Source organism: Polyodon spathula, chromosome 5, assembly GCF_017654505.1.
Source record: "Polyodon spathula isolate WHYD16114869_AA chromosome 5, ASM1765450v1, whole genome shotgun sequence".
NCBI lineage: Eukaryota > Metazoa > Chordata > Actinopteri > Acipenseriformes > Polyodontidae > Polyodon > Polyodon spathula.
The window spans coordinates 65,750,678-65,764,236 of NC_054538.1; the positions used below are offsets into that span (position 1 = coordinate 65,750,678).

The window sequence follows — 13,559 nt, forward strand, 5'->3', positions numbered from 1 at the left end:
TGTAAAGAGTTGTATTTTATATACTATACATGGTCATACTGTTTCTCTGTAGAAAGAATGTCTAAGTGATTAAAGCTGAGGATGGAATTACAACTGGAATTGAATTATACTTTGGCCCTGACCATGCTTTACACTAAACCTTTATAATGGGGAAACTACAATTGAAAAGCCAATGTACAGAATTTTAAGATTGAGACATAATAATAATAATAATAATAATAATAATAATAATAATAATAATAATAATAATAATAATAATAAAAAACTATATGAGCATAATTTAAATCTTTATTTAACATCAAGTAATCAAAGAAACTACAAAATGATATCAGAAGTGTCTACCGGAAGCCATAATAGTAGTACAGTATTTCAGGTTAGATTTTAAAATGTCACACTTTTCAATTTTTGTCAGTTTTTCTTTAAGTATGTGGAAAACCACAAAACGGTATGTAATTCAATATGTTAACGTAACATTATTCAGCAGGTTTCATTTGAGTTCATGAAGCAAAATGAGTTAATTCTATGGAGGTGATACAAAACTTTTGGCCATAGCTGTAAAGCGTACTTTTTTTGTGGTAGCCTTGAGATAGATATTTCTACAACTGGAACGATCAGCGTTTCCAGTTCTTAACATGGAAAGATGCACTTGAGTAGTGTCTACTAGTGAAGGCAGATACTATTGTTTTGACAGTGAAGGAAAGTCCATACATACTCGCTGCAGGGAAGGACGGCATTTGGAAACACCAAGTTGAAAAATTTGATCCTGGAATTTTAATCTATCCTGATATAAAACAAGCAACACGTAAGTAATTGAGAATAAGCAAACAAGAAAGCAGGGCTGCTCTTACTTGGGTCTGAGCTAACTGCCACACATTCCAATAAGAAAGCAGGGCTGCTCTTACTTGGGTCTGAGCTGACTGCCACACATTCCAATAAGAAAGCAGGGCTGCTCTTACTTGGGTCTGAGCTGACTGCCATACATTCCAACAAGAAAGCCAGTTCTGCCTAGAACCTCAATTCACTTGGGTTTTAATGTACATTTTTTATTGTCAATTTTTTTATGTAACCATACTGACAAAACACATCAGATAATGTTATTCTAATGTATTACAAAATTGAACTGATAAAGTAACTGTGTCTGTAGTGTGTGTGTATCTCTCTCTCTCTCTCTCTCTCTCTCTCTCTCTCTCTCTCTCTCTCTCTCTCTCTCTCTCTCTCTATATATATATATATATATATATATATATATATATATATATATATATATATATATATATTTATAATATATAACTACAAGTCAAAGTCATACATGATCAGCCTGAATAATGTCTCTTTTGCATGTTTAATTCTGGACCACAATTAACTGATCAAACCTTGGTAAAGGACAGTATAGCTAACAAATACCTGTGATGTCTTTTGAAGATATTGACTGGTACAATAGCACCATCTTCTGGAGTGACTTAGCAGGACATGTCCATATGATGCCACCAGACTCTAATGTTGTTCTGGTATCTGGTATACTTCAAGCCGGCTCTTTGGCTTTTGATTGGTTGGGACAACATTTGTATTGGGCAGGCCTTGCATCAAAAACGGTATGTAGAAACTTGCAGATTAATTAATGTAGATTTTTTTTAAAAATGTGACTTTTGAGATATATATATATATTTTTTTTTTTTTAAGATCTACAGAACCGCACTAACCTCCATGCAAACAGAAGTGGTTGCTCAAGTCAGACATCTGGTGATAGATTTTGTTGTTGATTCTGTTAATGCGTTTTTATACTGGACTACCTCCCTTACTGTGGAATGTGCAAGACTGAATGGTGAAAAGCACCAAGTCTTCCAAGAACACCATCTTTTTTCCAATAAACAGGTAAACCCTGAAATAAGCATTTTTGTTTTCTTCATGAACACTAGTAATTATTTCTACAATGTTTGTGAACTCAGTATATTCATGGCTACATCAGTGAAAAGTTTTTTTGTGATTTACCACTATGGTGCAGATCACTTGAAGAATTTGGTTTTCCCAGCAGAACACACTATAATAGTAACCTAAAATAAAACTTACTTAAGTATCTGACGAGTGAGGCCTAATTTAAAAATACAAAACAAAAGTCGTCAAGAAAAACAAAACTGAAAAGCTGACTTTGAAGTTACAATACAAAGCTTCTTTTGATATTGCTTTTGTTTCATAGTTCTGCGTTGAACTGAGGCCTAAGATTTGTTTTAATCCAGGCCTCCGGAGTTGATAGGCTAGTGCTTATTCTTGTTGTGACTCCCCAGCCCTTGTATTTTATAATGCTTTTTTCTGTCTTATTTTAGGTATTTGCTCTTGCATCAGACCTGAATCTAGGCCACTTGTACTGGTTAGTGCAGGATGGCATGTATTTACACTTGTACAGAGTCAATCTCCTGAGAGAGGGGTGAGAATCTTTAAATGTTGTTTAAAATGGTTATTTTGAATTATTATATGTTTAAACATCCCACATATCTACCTACGACAAGAACAAACTAAAACTGTCTAAACGGTAAAGGTGACAACCCTAGTATGAGGTCTAATGAAACCATTATTTGAAAACATACTGAAATACAGTACAATTCATTTCTCAATATCAACAGGTTTGTGGACACCAGTATTACAGAGTTTGCAGCATGGAGTTCTCTGCGAATATCCCGTCATGGTTTACAATTCTATAGTGGGCGGTTGTTCTGGTTGGATGGAAACAACACTCTTACTGTCCAGGAGGTAAACCAGAGCAGTAGTGTGCCTCTTTTTACAGCCACTCAACTGAGAGCATTCACACTTGTTCACGTGTCAATGAAACCTCTCCCAGGTACTTGTTTGCATGCAGTTCACTTCAATTTATCTTTAAATCTGAGGGATAAAAACTACGGAGGTGGGGGGGTAGTATCATGGCAGTAATCCCAACCCTTGTGATGTTTGTTTGTTGAAACTGCATTGTGATACTGGAATTCTATTGAATATTTTACATGTTTTAATCCTGTTGCAGATGGATATGTCTCCACTCCTATTGTAATTCCACAATCAGTACCAATCTCATCCATTAGGATTGAAGGGAATTATTCTATCGCAAGGGTAGTCTGGAATGCTTCCAGGAATGTTGAATATGGCACTGTCTTCTATTGCGTGGAATCTGAAACTCTGCAGCTGCATGAGGTACACATTACTTCATTGATACTGCAAATGTGTGAAATGAAAATTACAATAAGTAACAAGTGCATACTATATTGGAATCAGTACAGGTTGAATATCACGTTCTGCTAAAAAGCAGCTCAATTGATATAAATTTGTGTGGGAGGTGTCCTCCTTTTAGACCCGTTAAAAGATAAGTTGAAATTTCTTCTTTGTTTTAGATAAGTACAGTCAGCACTCAGATACACGTCAATTGCGTTTTACCGTCCTTTTATTATTTATATATATATATATATATATATATATATATATATATATATATATATATATATATATATATATATAAACCGGTTTACCGTCGCACACGATTTCCGATTCCGTCACACAAGCCCTTCTCTTCGATGTTACGATATATCTGATTATCCGTCGCAGCCCGTTTATTTTCTTTTTTTCTCACATGCCAAATCAAAGTCTTTATTGTGCCGTTACACAGTGCTTCCTGCGATTTCACCTGACAGAAATGCAGCAAAAAACAAAGTTAACGAGACAAGCTACAGTAATATAAAACAGTTAATCATTAAACGGTTTTAGATACTGTGATCTATTTATTTATTTAATTTTTTAAAGCTATAATCTTTAGTTGCTTTTGTGCATTTTCATTTGCAAGTGAACTGTGACATTAGGGCCTTATCAAGCACTGTATTCTGCAATTTTGAACACTGACTTTGAATATTGCTTTAATTCTGGAAACTTGTTTTTTTATGTGCATTGCCTTTTACACAGTTACGTTTTACACAGTTCTGTGCATGGGAAACTTTTTGATTTAGTTTACAGTCCACAGTCGTCTCTCATGGTAAGTAATATATTTCAGAATCATATCGTTCTGAATTAAAATACTGCTTGAAAATATAGTAATGCACCAACAAAACCAACTACAGTACATCTAAATGGAATCCTACTTAATTTAAAACACAGTCCTTTCAGCTATGTATATTTGACATTGTATCTTTTTGTGTTCCCTGAAAAAAATGGACAAGGGTTGGAACGGGCCCAAATGAAATAATCAGATATGCTTCACACTCGTTTAACCATCATTGAAGTAAAAATTCTGTAGGTCAGATATTGATTGCTGACTGTAGTCCAGTTTTTCTGGAAAGTGTGATAATGCGTTTTGGATTTTATTAAATTAAAATTTTATTATGGTGACCTTTGCTTCCCAGTGTTGTGTCCAGGACAGATTTGACAATGTATGCTTTGATTAACAGTTTTCACTTGTACTAACATTTACATAACATAATTATTCTTCACTGTATCAGTACATTTAACTTATCCTTTATTTATAATCTCTAGAATCGTTCAAACAAGCATTGTCTGCCTCCTAATGAGTTGTCAACACCAGCATTTGAAGTTAATGGTTTGCAACCTCACACCAAATTTGATATAAGTATTACACCATATACCTACTGGGGAAAAGGCCAGACAACAATGACAATATTACAGACACCAACGGGAGGTAAGACGATTGTTAAAATATCTGTTGTAAATAGGGTTGCCACCTTTTCCGCAGACCAAACCCGGACATAATTCTCAGTTCAAGAATTTCAATGCAGAGTTCCTGAAATGCAGAATGATTTATTAGTACACCACACTGAGCCTATTTTAACGCTCGGGAATGGGACAGTGCAGTGTCTTTGCCAGCACTCATGCAGGTCTGTAAAGAACACGACCTGGGACTTCTGCATCCTGATGTATTCGACCTACTGGTACTTTTGGCCTCGCTACCTGTTAGTTGCAACTGCAGAAAGATGTTTCGGTGTTAAAAAGCTGCACAGCTTGTGGAATTTTATTGAAATATTGTTAATTTAACCATATCCACACACACACACACACACACACACACACACACTACTATATATATATAACATATATTGTTTAATGTGCCCCCCCATAGCAGTAAACTTTTTTTTTTTTTTTTACAAATAATTTTTTCCGTTTGTGACAGATTATTTTACAGCCGTTGCATGACAATTTCGCCATCCCCCCACCTCATAATAAATATTAACAAACGTTATTAATAGACGTTAAAAACTATGACACTGTTGGTTGTGTGGTAAAAAGACACAAAATTAGTCAAAGTGTAGGGCCTACTCAAATTTGGTTCAGGTTTTTTAATGTTATTAATGGTTACCGCAAAATATGCAGTGTTTATATATACACGCATGCATAGGCATATATGTGGTTTAATTGCCATTACATATCGTAAGTATCCCATATTTTACTGTAAAGGTTATGTATTTAATCACACGCAGATCAGTGTAATATAAAGCATTATCCAAATGCTAGGGGCACAGTAGAATGAACATATCAGTGCTAATGTACTGTATAACTGAAAATTTTGCTGGTATTACATTTGCAGATTTGCTACCTTGATAGATTTTGACAGTTTTTGAATTGGCATTTACAGTGGCTTGCAAAAGTATTGACCCCCCTTGGCATTTTTCCTATTTTGTTGCCTTACCACCTGGAATTAAAATAGATTTTTGGGGGGTTTGTATCATTTGATTTACACAACATGCCTACCACTTTGAAGATGCAAAATATTTTTTATTGTGAAACAAACAAGAAATACGACAAAAAACAGAAAAATTGAGCATGCATAACTATTCACCCCCCCAAAGTCAATACTTTGCAGAGCCACCTTTTGCAGCAATTACAGCTGCAAGTCTCTTGGGGTATGTATCTATAAGCTTGGCACATCTAGCCACTGGGATTTTTGTCCATTCTTCAAAGCAAAACTGCTCCAGCTCCTTCAAGTTGGATGGGTTCCGATGGTGTACAGCAATCTTTAAGTCATACCACAGATTCTCAATTGGATTGAGGTCTGGGCTTTGACTAGGCCATTCCAAGACATTTAAATGTTTCCCCTTAAACCACTCGAGTGTTGCTTTAGCAGTATGCTTAGGGTCATTGTCCTGCTGGAAGGTGAACCTCCGTCCCAGTCTCAAATCTCTGGAAGACTAAAACAGGTTTCCCTCAAGAATTTCCCTGTATTTAGCGCCATCCATCATTCCTTCAATTCTGACCAGTTTCCCAGTCCCTGCCGATGAAAAACATCCCCACAGCATGATGCTGCCACCACCATGCTTCACTGTGGGGATGGTTTTCTCGGGGTGATGAGAGGTGTTGGGTTTGCGCCAGACATAGCGTTTTCCTTGATGGCCAAAAAGCTCAATTTTAGTCTCATCTGACCAGAGTACCTTCTTCTATATGTTTGGGGAATCTCCCACATGCCTTTTTGTGAACACCAAACGTGTTTGCTTATTTTTTTCTTTAAGCAATGGCTTTTTTCTGGCCACTCTTCCGTAAAGCCCAGCTCTGTGGAGTGTACGGCTTAAAGTGGTCCTATGGACAGATACTCCAATTTCCGTTGTGGAGCTCTGCAGCTCCTTCAGGGTTATCTTTGGTCTCTTTGTTGCCTCTGTGATTAATGCCCTCCTTGCCTGATCTGTGAGTTTTGGTGGACGGCCCTCTCTTGCCAGGTTTGTTGTGGTGCCATATTCTTTACATTTTTTAATAATGGCTTTAATGGTGCTCCATGGGATGTTCAAAGTTTCGGATATTTTTTTATAACCCAACCCTGATCTGTACTTCTCCACAACTTTGTTCCTGACCTGTTTGGAGAGCTCCTTGGTCTTCATGGTGCCGCTTGCTTGGTGGTGCCCCTTGCTTAGTGGTGTTGCAGACTCTGGGGTCTTTCAGAACAGGTGTATATATACTGAGATCATGTGACAGATCATGTGACACTTAGATTGCACACAGATGGACTTTATTTAACTAATTATGTTACTTCTGAAGGTAATTGGTTGCACCAGATCTTATTTAGAGGCTTAATAGCAAAGGGGGTGAATACATATGTACGCACCACTTTTCGGTTATTTATTTTTTCAGAATTCTTTTAAACAAGTTATTTTTTTCATTTCATTTCACCAATTTGGACTATTTTGTGTATGTCCATTACATGAAATCCAAATAAAAATCCATTTTAATTCCAGGTTGTAAGGCAACAAAATAGGAAAAATGCCAAGGGGGGTCAATACTTTCGCAAGCCACTGTATCACTGAGCAAGTTCACAAAGAAAAGTCAGTTTTGTATTCCTAATTTTAATTTAAAAAACATTCAAATACATGTTTACTTAATGAAACTTGTCTGCCAAAAGAGTATCTAATTTACAGTAACTAGTTAAAGCATCAGCAATGTCACTGCAGCAACTTCGAGTACAACAAAGGCCTTCTAAAAATGAGTTACAATATTTATCATTCTTATATGGCCCTTCAATTTTCAGATATCAGTAATTGGAAAGGATTACTAACTGCAGAACACTTGGACGATAGTCATTTGCTAACTAACAGTTTTAAAACTTAGCTATGGTTCATTAACATAACACAGTGGAATGATGACAATATCACGTAGGACAGTATTGCATGTGTGAAAACTTTAACAATAAAGCCGAAACTAAAACGCTTTAAATTTAAAACTGGTTAATAGACCAGCAAGCACTGGCAAAATCAGCTTTTTTATACGGTGCACAACTAATACAACAACCCTAGTTGTAGGAGGAGGTTGGTGCATAGCTACTAAATGCATTACTCTTAAGAGAGTTGAATTAATACCAGACATAGCTGCATACACACTGACCAGACACATGACACATTATAGCTCCACTTTGTTTTAAAAACTAAGTTTCTTCGATGCGGTGCCTATCAACACCTAAGAGTAAATGTGTCATCCTATTTTACAATGCAATCATGTGACATCTTTTAGACCTGTGGTAATGAATCATAAACATCTAATTAGCACCGCTGTTCAAAATCTAGTACTTAAAGCATGTTATGAATTTGGATCATTGTTACATTTTTTAAATTAGTTTTAATTAGTCCTTGTAAGTCAAAGATAGGCTGTCATGTAGCCACAATGACTTGATATTCTATCTGTCTTAATACCTGATTCGAGTATTTTCCATTTCATAATCATATCTCTTGTATCTTTGATAGTATGCTCTTTTAAAGTTCCTTTCCTGTTTGTTTATGCACAGTGACATCAGCCCCCAGAAGGCCCAGAATATTTGTATCTTCTCATGATAGTTTTGGGGATGCCAAGGTTGTTCAAGTGGAATTTCGATGGGATGTTCCTGAATATGAAAACGGTGTTATTGTGAAATACAGTGTTCACTATTCTGTATGGAACAACAGTAATGCCAACAGAACACACATGCAATGGAAATCAGTTAATACCTCAATAACATCATATAAACTCAATAGTGTGCCACATGGTTTCATGGTTCTGTTTCAGGTATAGAAGGCTTCTGTATTTTATTGAATTTTATTAGCTGTATTTCTGTAGAAGCAACAGGTTCTCTAACTAGTGTCACCATTCAGTTTTGTCTTTTTAAAAGCCTTTTAAAATTCTTATATAGATTATTATTCCTTCAAAAAAGCTTGTTCATTTGAATATTTAACACAGAGGCTGCACAATAAGCACAGTTTACTTTCGGAACCATCACATTAAGAATGTTAAAGGGAAAAAGATATAGAAACCCAAAACACTGTCTGTAGTGGGTAGGGCCTTCATCCAGTAGGCACCCAGGAAAAAAAAAAGAACGACTGTAACCTACTGGGCTTTTCAATTGTCCAGGTTGAAGCCTTTACCTCGGTTGGTCCAGGAGAGATGTCAAGCACATCTCAAGCTAACACTTCAGGTAGGCATTCCTTCACAATTACTTTGTATTGCCAATGAGAGATGCTTACCCTTTTCAAAAAGGTCTTGTAAATGTTGTCATTGTTGATTTGGGGTTGTTTACAGCATGTGAATGAAGTCGCAGGACTTGTTTTGGGCAATGCTATTATCAATCAATTGAAGACCAGCAGTGTAAAACACTGATGACAAACTTATAGTGGCTGGATCCCTACTTTTCCTTCAAAGCTTTTGTAATGCTTACTAATTTGCTTGCTTTTGAATTCAGTATTATTTGAGCATCAATTTTGAAATATCGTTAAAATGACTTTGTCGTTTTCTTTGTTTTTGCTTAGTCCTCATACCTGTGCCAAGGATTGTGATTGCGACAGAGCACTTTATTTCGCTGTTTGATGTTGACCTCAATAAGACTGTCCAGAATGTTCCAGCCAGGGTAAACACAGCACTAATGGCCTATACAGCTGACAGTGGTATGCTGTACTATATACAACACGACACACTTTTTGCTACAAAAATAATTGATGGCTCAAAGTCCCAGGTACTGCTTTTTGCATTTGGTTGTCTTGAGACAATACAGTTAACAATAGCAAGGCGTACACTTTGTCAGTATAAGTTGTCACTCAAGGTTACTAATGTTTTTTTTTTTTTAATCATTCCTAACCTTTTAATCTGCAGGCTATTTGTAATGTATTTTTGCTTTTAATTCTCTTGTGTGTGTGGGAAGGTCCTGAAAGATAGCCAGCTCGTTAAAACAACATGTATGACCGTAGACTGGATTGGAAGGCGTATATTTATTGCACAGGACACAACAATGAATACAACTCTGCTGTTTGAAATTGATCTGGAGCTGAAAACTATCATGCTGAAAAAAGTTGTCAACCCAAGCAGTGCTGTATTGGCACTTGCTGTGTATCCCTTGCTGAGGTATGTAAATGGTATGCAGGTAGCTGCAGTTGTTATTGTGCCTGTGTTGATTTAAGGTAGTGCTGGTGGTGCCAGTGTCTTGAAATTAAATACTAACATACATGGGCTGATATACCATTCAGGTTGTTCTAACTAGCTACAGATGTCTTGGATAGATTGATCTAGATACAGACCTCATTATTCATTAGAGTGTCATTTCACAATCAGATTTTTTCATTACATTTTTTACAAATTGCATTTATCTATTTATTTATTGATTTATTTACTTACTATTTCCCTTAGTCGTCTTTATTGGATTGAAAGGTCTGCTGCAGACACCAGAATGGTTTACTACGATTTCGCCAACAAAACTGTGCATCATGTTTTTAAAAGTCAGGTGGAAAGTAATGGTACACGTTTGTCAAGCAACAGAAATGAGTGCAACTGTACAGAGACCAAAACTGAGTTGGGTGCAGCAATGGCTTTAGATACAACAGGTCTACAAAGTGACACCATCGTTTTCACTACTCAAACGGGTGAAATCTGGATGACAGACCTGGAAGGTTGTTCGTGCAAAAGAGTTATTAGAGTCCCTTTGCAGTTGGGTAAGTTGCAGATGTATCTGTTATTATTACCAATACTATATATTATATGGGTAGCCACTTAGCCAGTGGAATGTAGTACATTTGAAAAACACTCCTGTCTGTTTTATTAAACTTTAAAAAGAACACAAGAATCTGCATTTACTCATTTTTAGGCACTTCACTTTTTTTGCCAAATCTCGCGCCCCACGTCTGTATAATGTGTTTCTATTCGACAGGTGAAATCCTTGGCAGAGTAACGGTTGATAAGCAGTTTATTTATTGGACTACCTCTATTGAAGAAAATGTGACAATCTATCAAGCAGAAAAAGAAAATGAAAACCAGATGGCCTTATTTACTGTGGCAAAACCTGTTTCTGTTTCTGCGTACAGCCCACTCCTGCAGCCTCTCCCAGGTAACAGTATACTGGCATTTAAGCAGTAACAACTACAGGATGCATGGAGTGCATGTAGACAGGTCTTCACACTGCCTTTTCTTGCCAATAGAAATCAGTATGTCCATGATAAAGACAATGTATGATTGCTAAATTGGTCTGTGATCCGACCCAATTGCAGTTAAAATGTCAAACATTTTGTTTGTTTTGAAAAAAACTCAAATTGAACCATGACTTGTTCCTTTAATTGCTCTAAAGTACCACAACAAAGATGTGTGATGTAGTTTTGCTTTTATAGTTTAGTGTGCAGTATTTGGTAAATTAGAAGAACATGTTTTTCATGAAAACAAATCTCTTCTTCTGCTGTTAATATATATATATATATATATATATGTTATTTGCAGATAAGAATTGTCTGATACCAGCTGCATACACAGAAAAACCCAGAATACTGAATGCTACAAACAGCAGTTTTTCTCTTGAGTTGCCTCCATGCAGACCTCAGCTTCACTGTCAGGGTGTCTCTGTTCCAACACCGACCTACCTGTTGCACTATGGGAATCTGAAGGATGGCAACAGCTCATTCAGCTGCTCCCAGGGACTGCAGTGCACAGTGCTGGTAATGTTGTTAATTGATTGCTTTGGTTTCCATTACTCTTCACACTTGCTCGCTAATCCCTATGCGCCTAGCCTGTTAACTACAGTGAAAAAGCAAGGTTGTGTGAGATGACCCTCTCCTATTTCATAGTATTTCCTAGTAAGGACAGATCTAATTACATTGGCTGAACTGTTGACTGAGCATTTGAATTGAGCATTTGTGGGGTATGTTTTTGTGAAAGAGTTTAGCGTGATTTTTAACAAATTATTTTTTAATTCCAAATTTGAAATCTTGTCACGTTTAAGAAATCACAATTTTGCTCAATCTGTGAATTTTAAATGCATCTGTGCTTAGACCCTGCTATGTTAAATGTTTTGGATTCTGTCACTTCTGATCAATTGAAGGTATTTAATTAAAAATCCCATTAAATGCACTACATAATATAACAATATATAATATATTAAACAAAAAAAAATAGACCTTAATATTAAAACTTACACATTGACCAGAGGGTCACATAAGGTGTATTTTTAATTTGATATTCTTTAAGCATATTGCTCCATAGACATTTCTCACAATAATATATACATTTTCATCTGTAAAATCTAATCTCACAACAAATCCAGTTTTATTTCAGTTGAATCCCCAAGCCTCACAAACCAGTCAGGGTGGCTAAATGAATAATTGTTTGGGACACTGCACATTGCATCTTGCTTTTTAAACAGGAGTTCCACCAAACTATTGTCCATCTTAAAGGGCTCCAGCCTTACTCATTCTATGTGATACAAACAGCTGTGAAGAATTACTACGGTGGCTTTCCAGAATTCCTTGGAGAAGCTGATGTTGGTAAAACACTATATGGAAGTAAGATACTTATTTTTATATTGTTTTTTAACTGTCAAAGTTAATTATCTTGGATAGGTAAGAATTAATTATTTATTTTTTCCAGCACCTGAGAGTGTTGCAAACTTTACCATCTCTGTGTTTTCGGACACTGCTGTCAATATATCATGGACTGAACCTTCTCAACCCAATGGTCCTGTTGAGAAGATTAGATATCAAGTCATTATTAACATACTGGAGCATTATCCTCCAACACCACTGATGAAAACTGAATTTCCGCAACAGAGGCTAGCCTGGTCAGTCAGTTCTCTCAAAGGCGGAACATCTAATAATTTTGTGGTAAGGAAATATACATTTACATTAAACTTGGCCTTCGCACATGACTTGATAAATATAAACTGGGTGTACAGTATGTTACCTGCAGCCAAATATGTGTCTTTTGTCTAAAAAGTTCCACAATATAACTTAAAAATGTGATTATAAAATATCCTGTTGAACACTTGTACTGTTGAGGGTAATGGAAATACAGTAGCTAGATATTTTACCTAGCAGATTGATTCACTGAATGTAGATTTACCCTCCAGCCCATCTCTAGTGAGCAGTACAAAGACATGTCTGTGTTTTTGAAAGCAATGCATCTAGCTGCTCTGTTTTAATTTTTCTCAAGGGAGTGTTAATGGGATGGGAAATATTTGCCTCAGGCTGCTTTTAGGATGTGGTGGCTCAAACTGGATAAAGCTCCTGCCTGTTAGTATAAAGTACTTCATTAGAGATATGCAACTGGTAGCAAATCAAGCAACTTATCTCTTGGTAAATTAATCCTGCATGTCACAAAATAACACACACACACACACACACACACACACGATAACCCTTTAAGGTTATATTTTCAAATCCTTGAAGGGCTTTCCTTCGTCTTGGTAATGAAAGGTTATTGAAAAGTGAGGACAAATTAAACTTCTGGCTTATGTGTTTCTTATAGCTTTTCGTTCAGATTTATGCTTGTGTGTTGGAAGTTTGTTTTTTATGTTTTGTGCTTTTTAATATGTACTTTCTTTACTGAAATATGTATGACAATTGTTTCGTCAAATAAAGGTTCTGTCTTTTCACCCTGATGAGGACTGGTTTACTGCTAGTGTTCCTGTCCTTGCTACAACCTTTCAGTCTCCTTTGGAACCATACAATATCATACCCAGGAACACCAGTGTAAAACTGGAGTGGAGAGCCCCCATTGACAACAACACAAGGAGCTTCACGTTTGAACTGAGTGAGGTACAGTAATAGAGCAGCCGCAATGGAAACTGAAGCTCTTAATACAGTACATTGACATGGGGG

At 36.3% G+C, this 13,559-nt stretch overlaps 1 protein-coding gene across 1 annotated transcript in view; it reads left to right on the forward strand.

The window, feature by feature from the left end:
• LOC121316436 (proto-oncogene tyrosine-protein kinase ROS-like) overlaps positions 1–13,559 on the forward strand; it is a 57,815-nt gene that overhangs the window by 20,242 nt on the left and 24,014 nt on the right. The window contains exons 7-23 of the mRNA XM_041251506.1: positions 692–802; positions 1,423–1,592; positions 1,681–1,872; positions 2,322–2,422; positions 2,619–2,833; positions 3,011–3,177; positions 4,504–4,666; positions 8,246–8,502; positions 8,845–8,908; positions 9,240–9,442; positions 9,629–9,828; positions 10,111–10,412; positions 10,628–10,804; positions 11,188–11,402; positions 12,107–12,245; positions 12,331–12,563; positions 13,320–13,496. Coding sequence (XP_041107440.1) covers positions 692–802; positions 1,423–1,592; positions 1,681–1,872; positions 2,322–2,422; positions 2,619–2,833; positions 3,011–3,177; positions 4,504–4,666; positions 8,246–8,502; positions 8,845–8,908; positions 9,240–9,442; positions 9,629–9,828; positions 10,111–10,412; positions 10,628–10,804; positions 11,188–11,402; positions 12,107–12,245; positions 12,331–12,563; positions 13,320–13,496 — 3,086 coding nt within the window. The remainder of the gene's footprint in view (positions 1–691; positions 803–1,422; positions 1,593–1,680; positions 1,873–2,321; positions 2,423–2,618; positions 2,834–3,010; positions 3,178–4,503; positions 4,667–8,245; positions 8,503–8,844; positions 8,909–9,239; positions 9,443–9,628; positions 9,829–10,110; positions 10,413–10,627; positions 10,805–11,187; positions 11,403–12,106; positions 12,246–12,330; positions 12,564–13,319; positions 13,497–13,559) is intronic.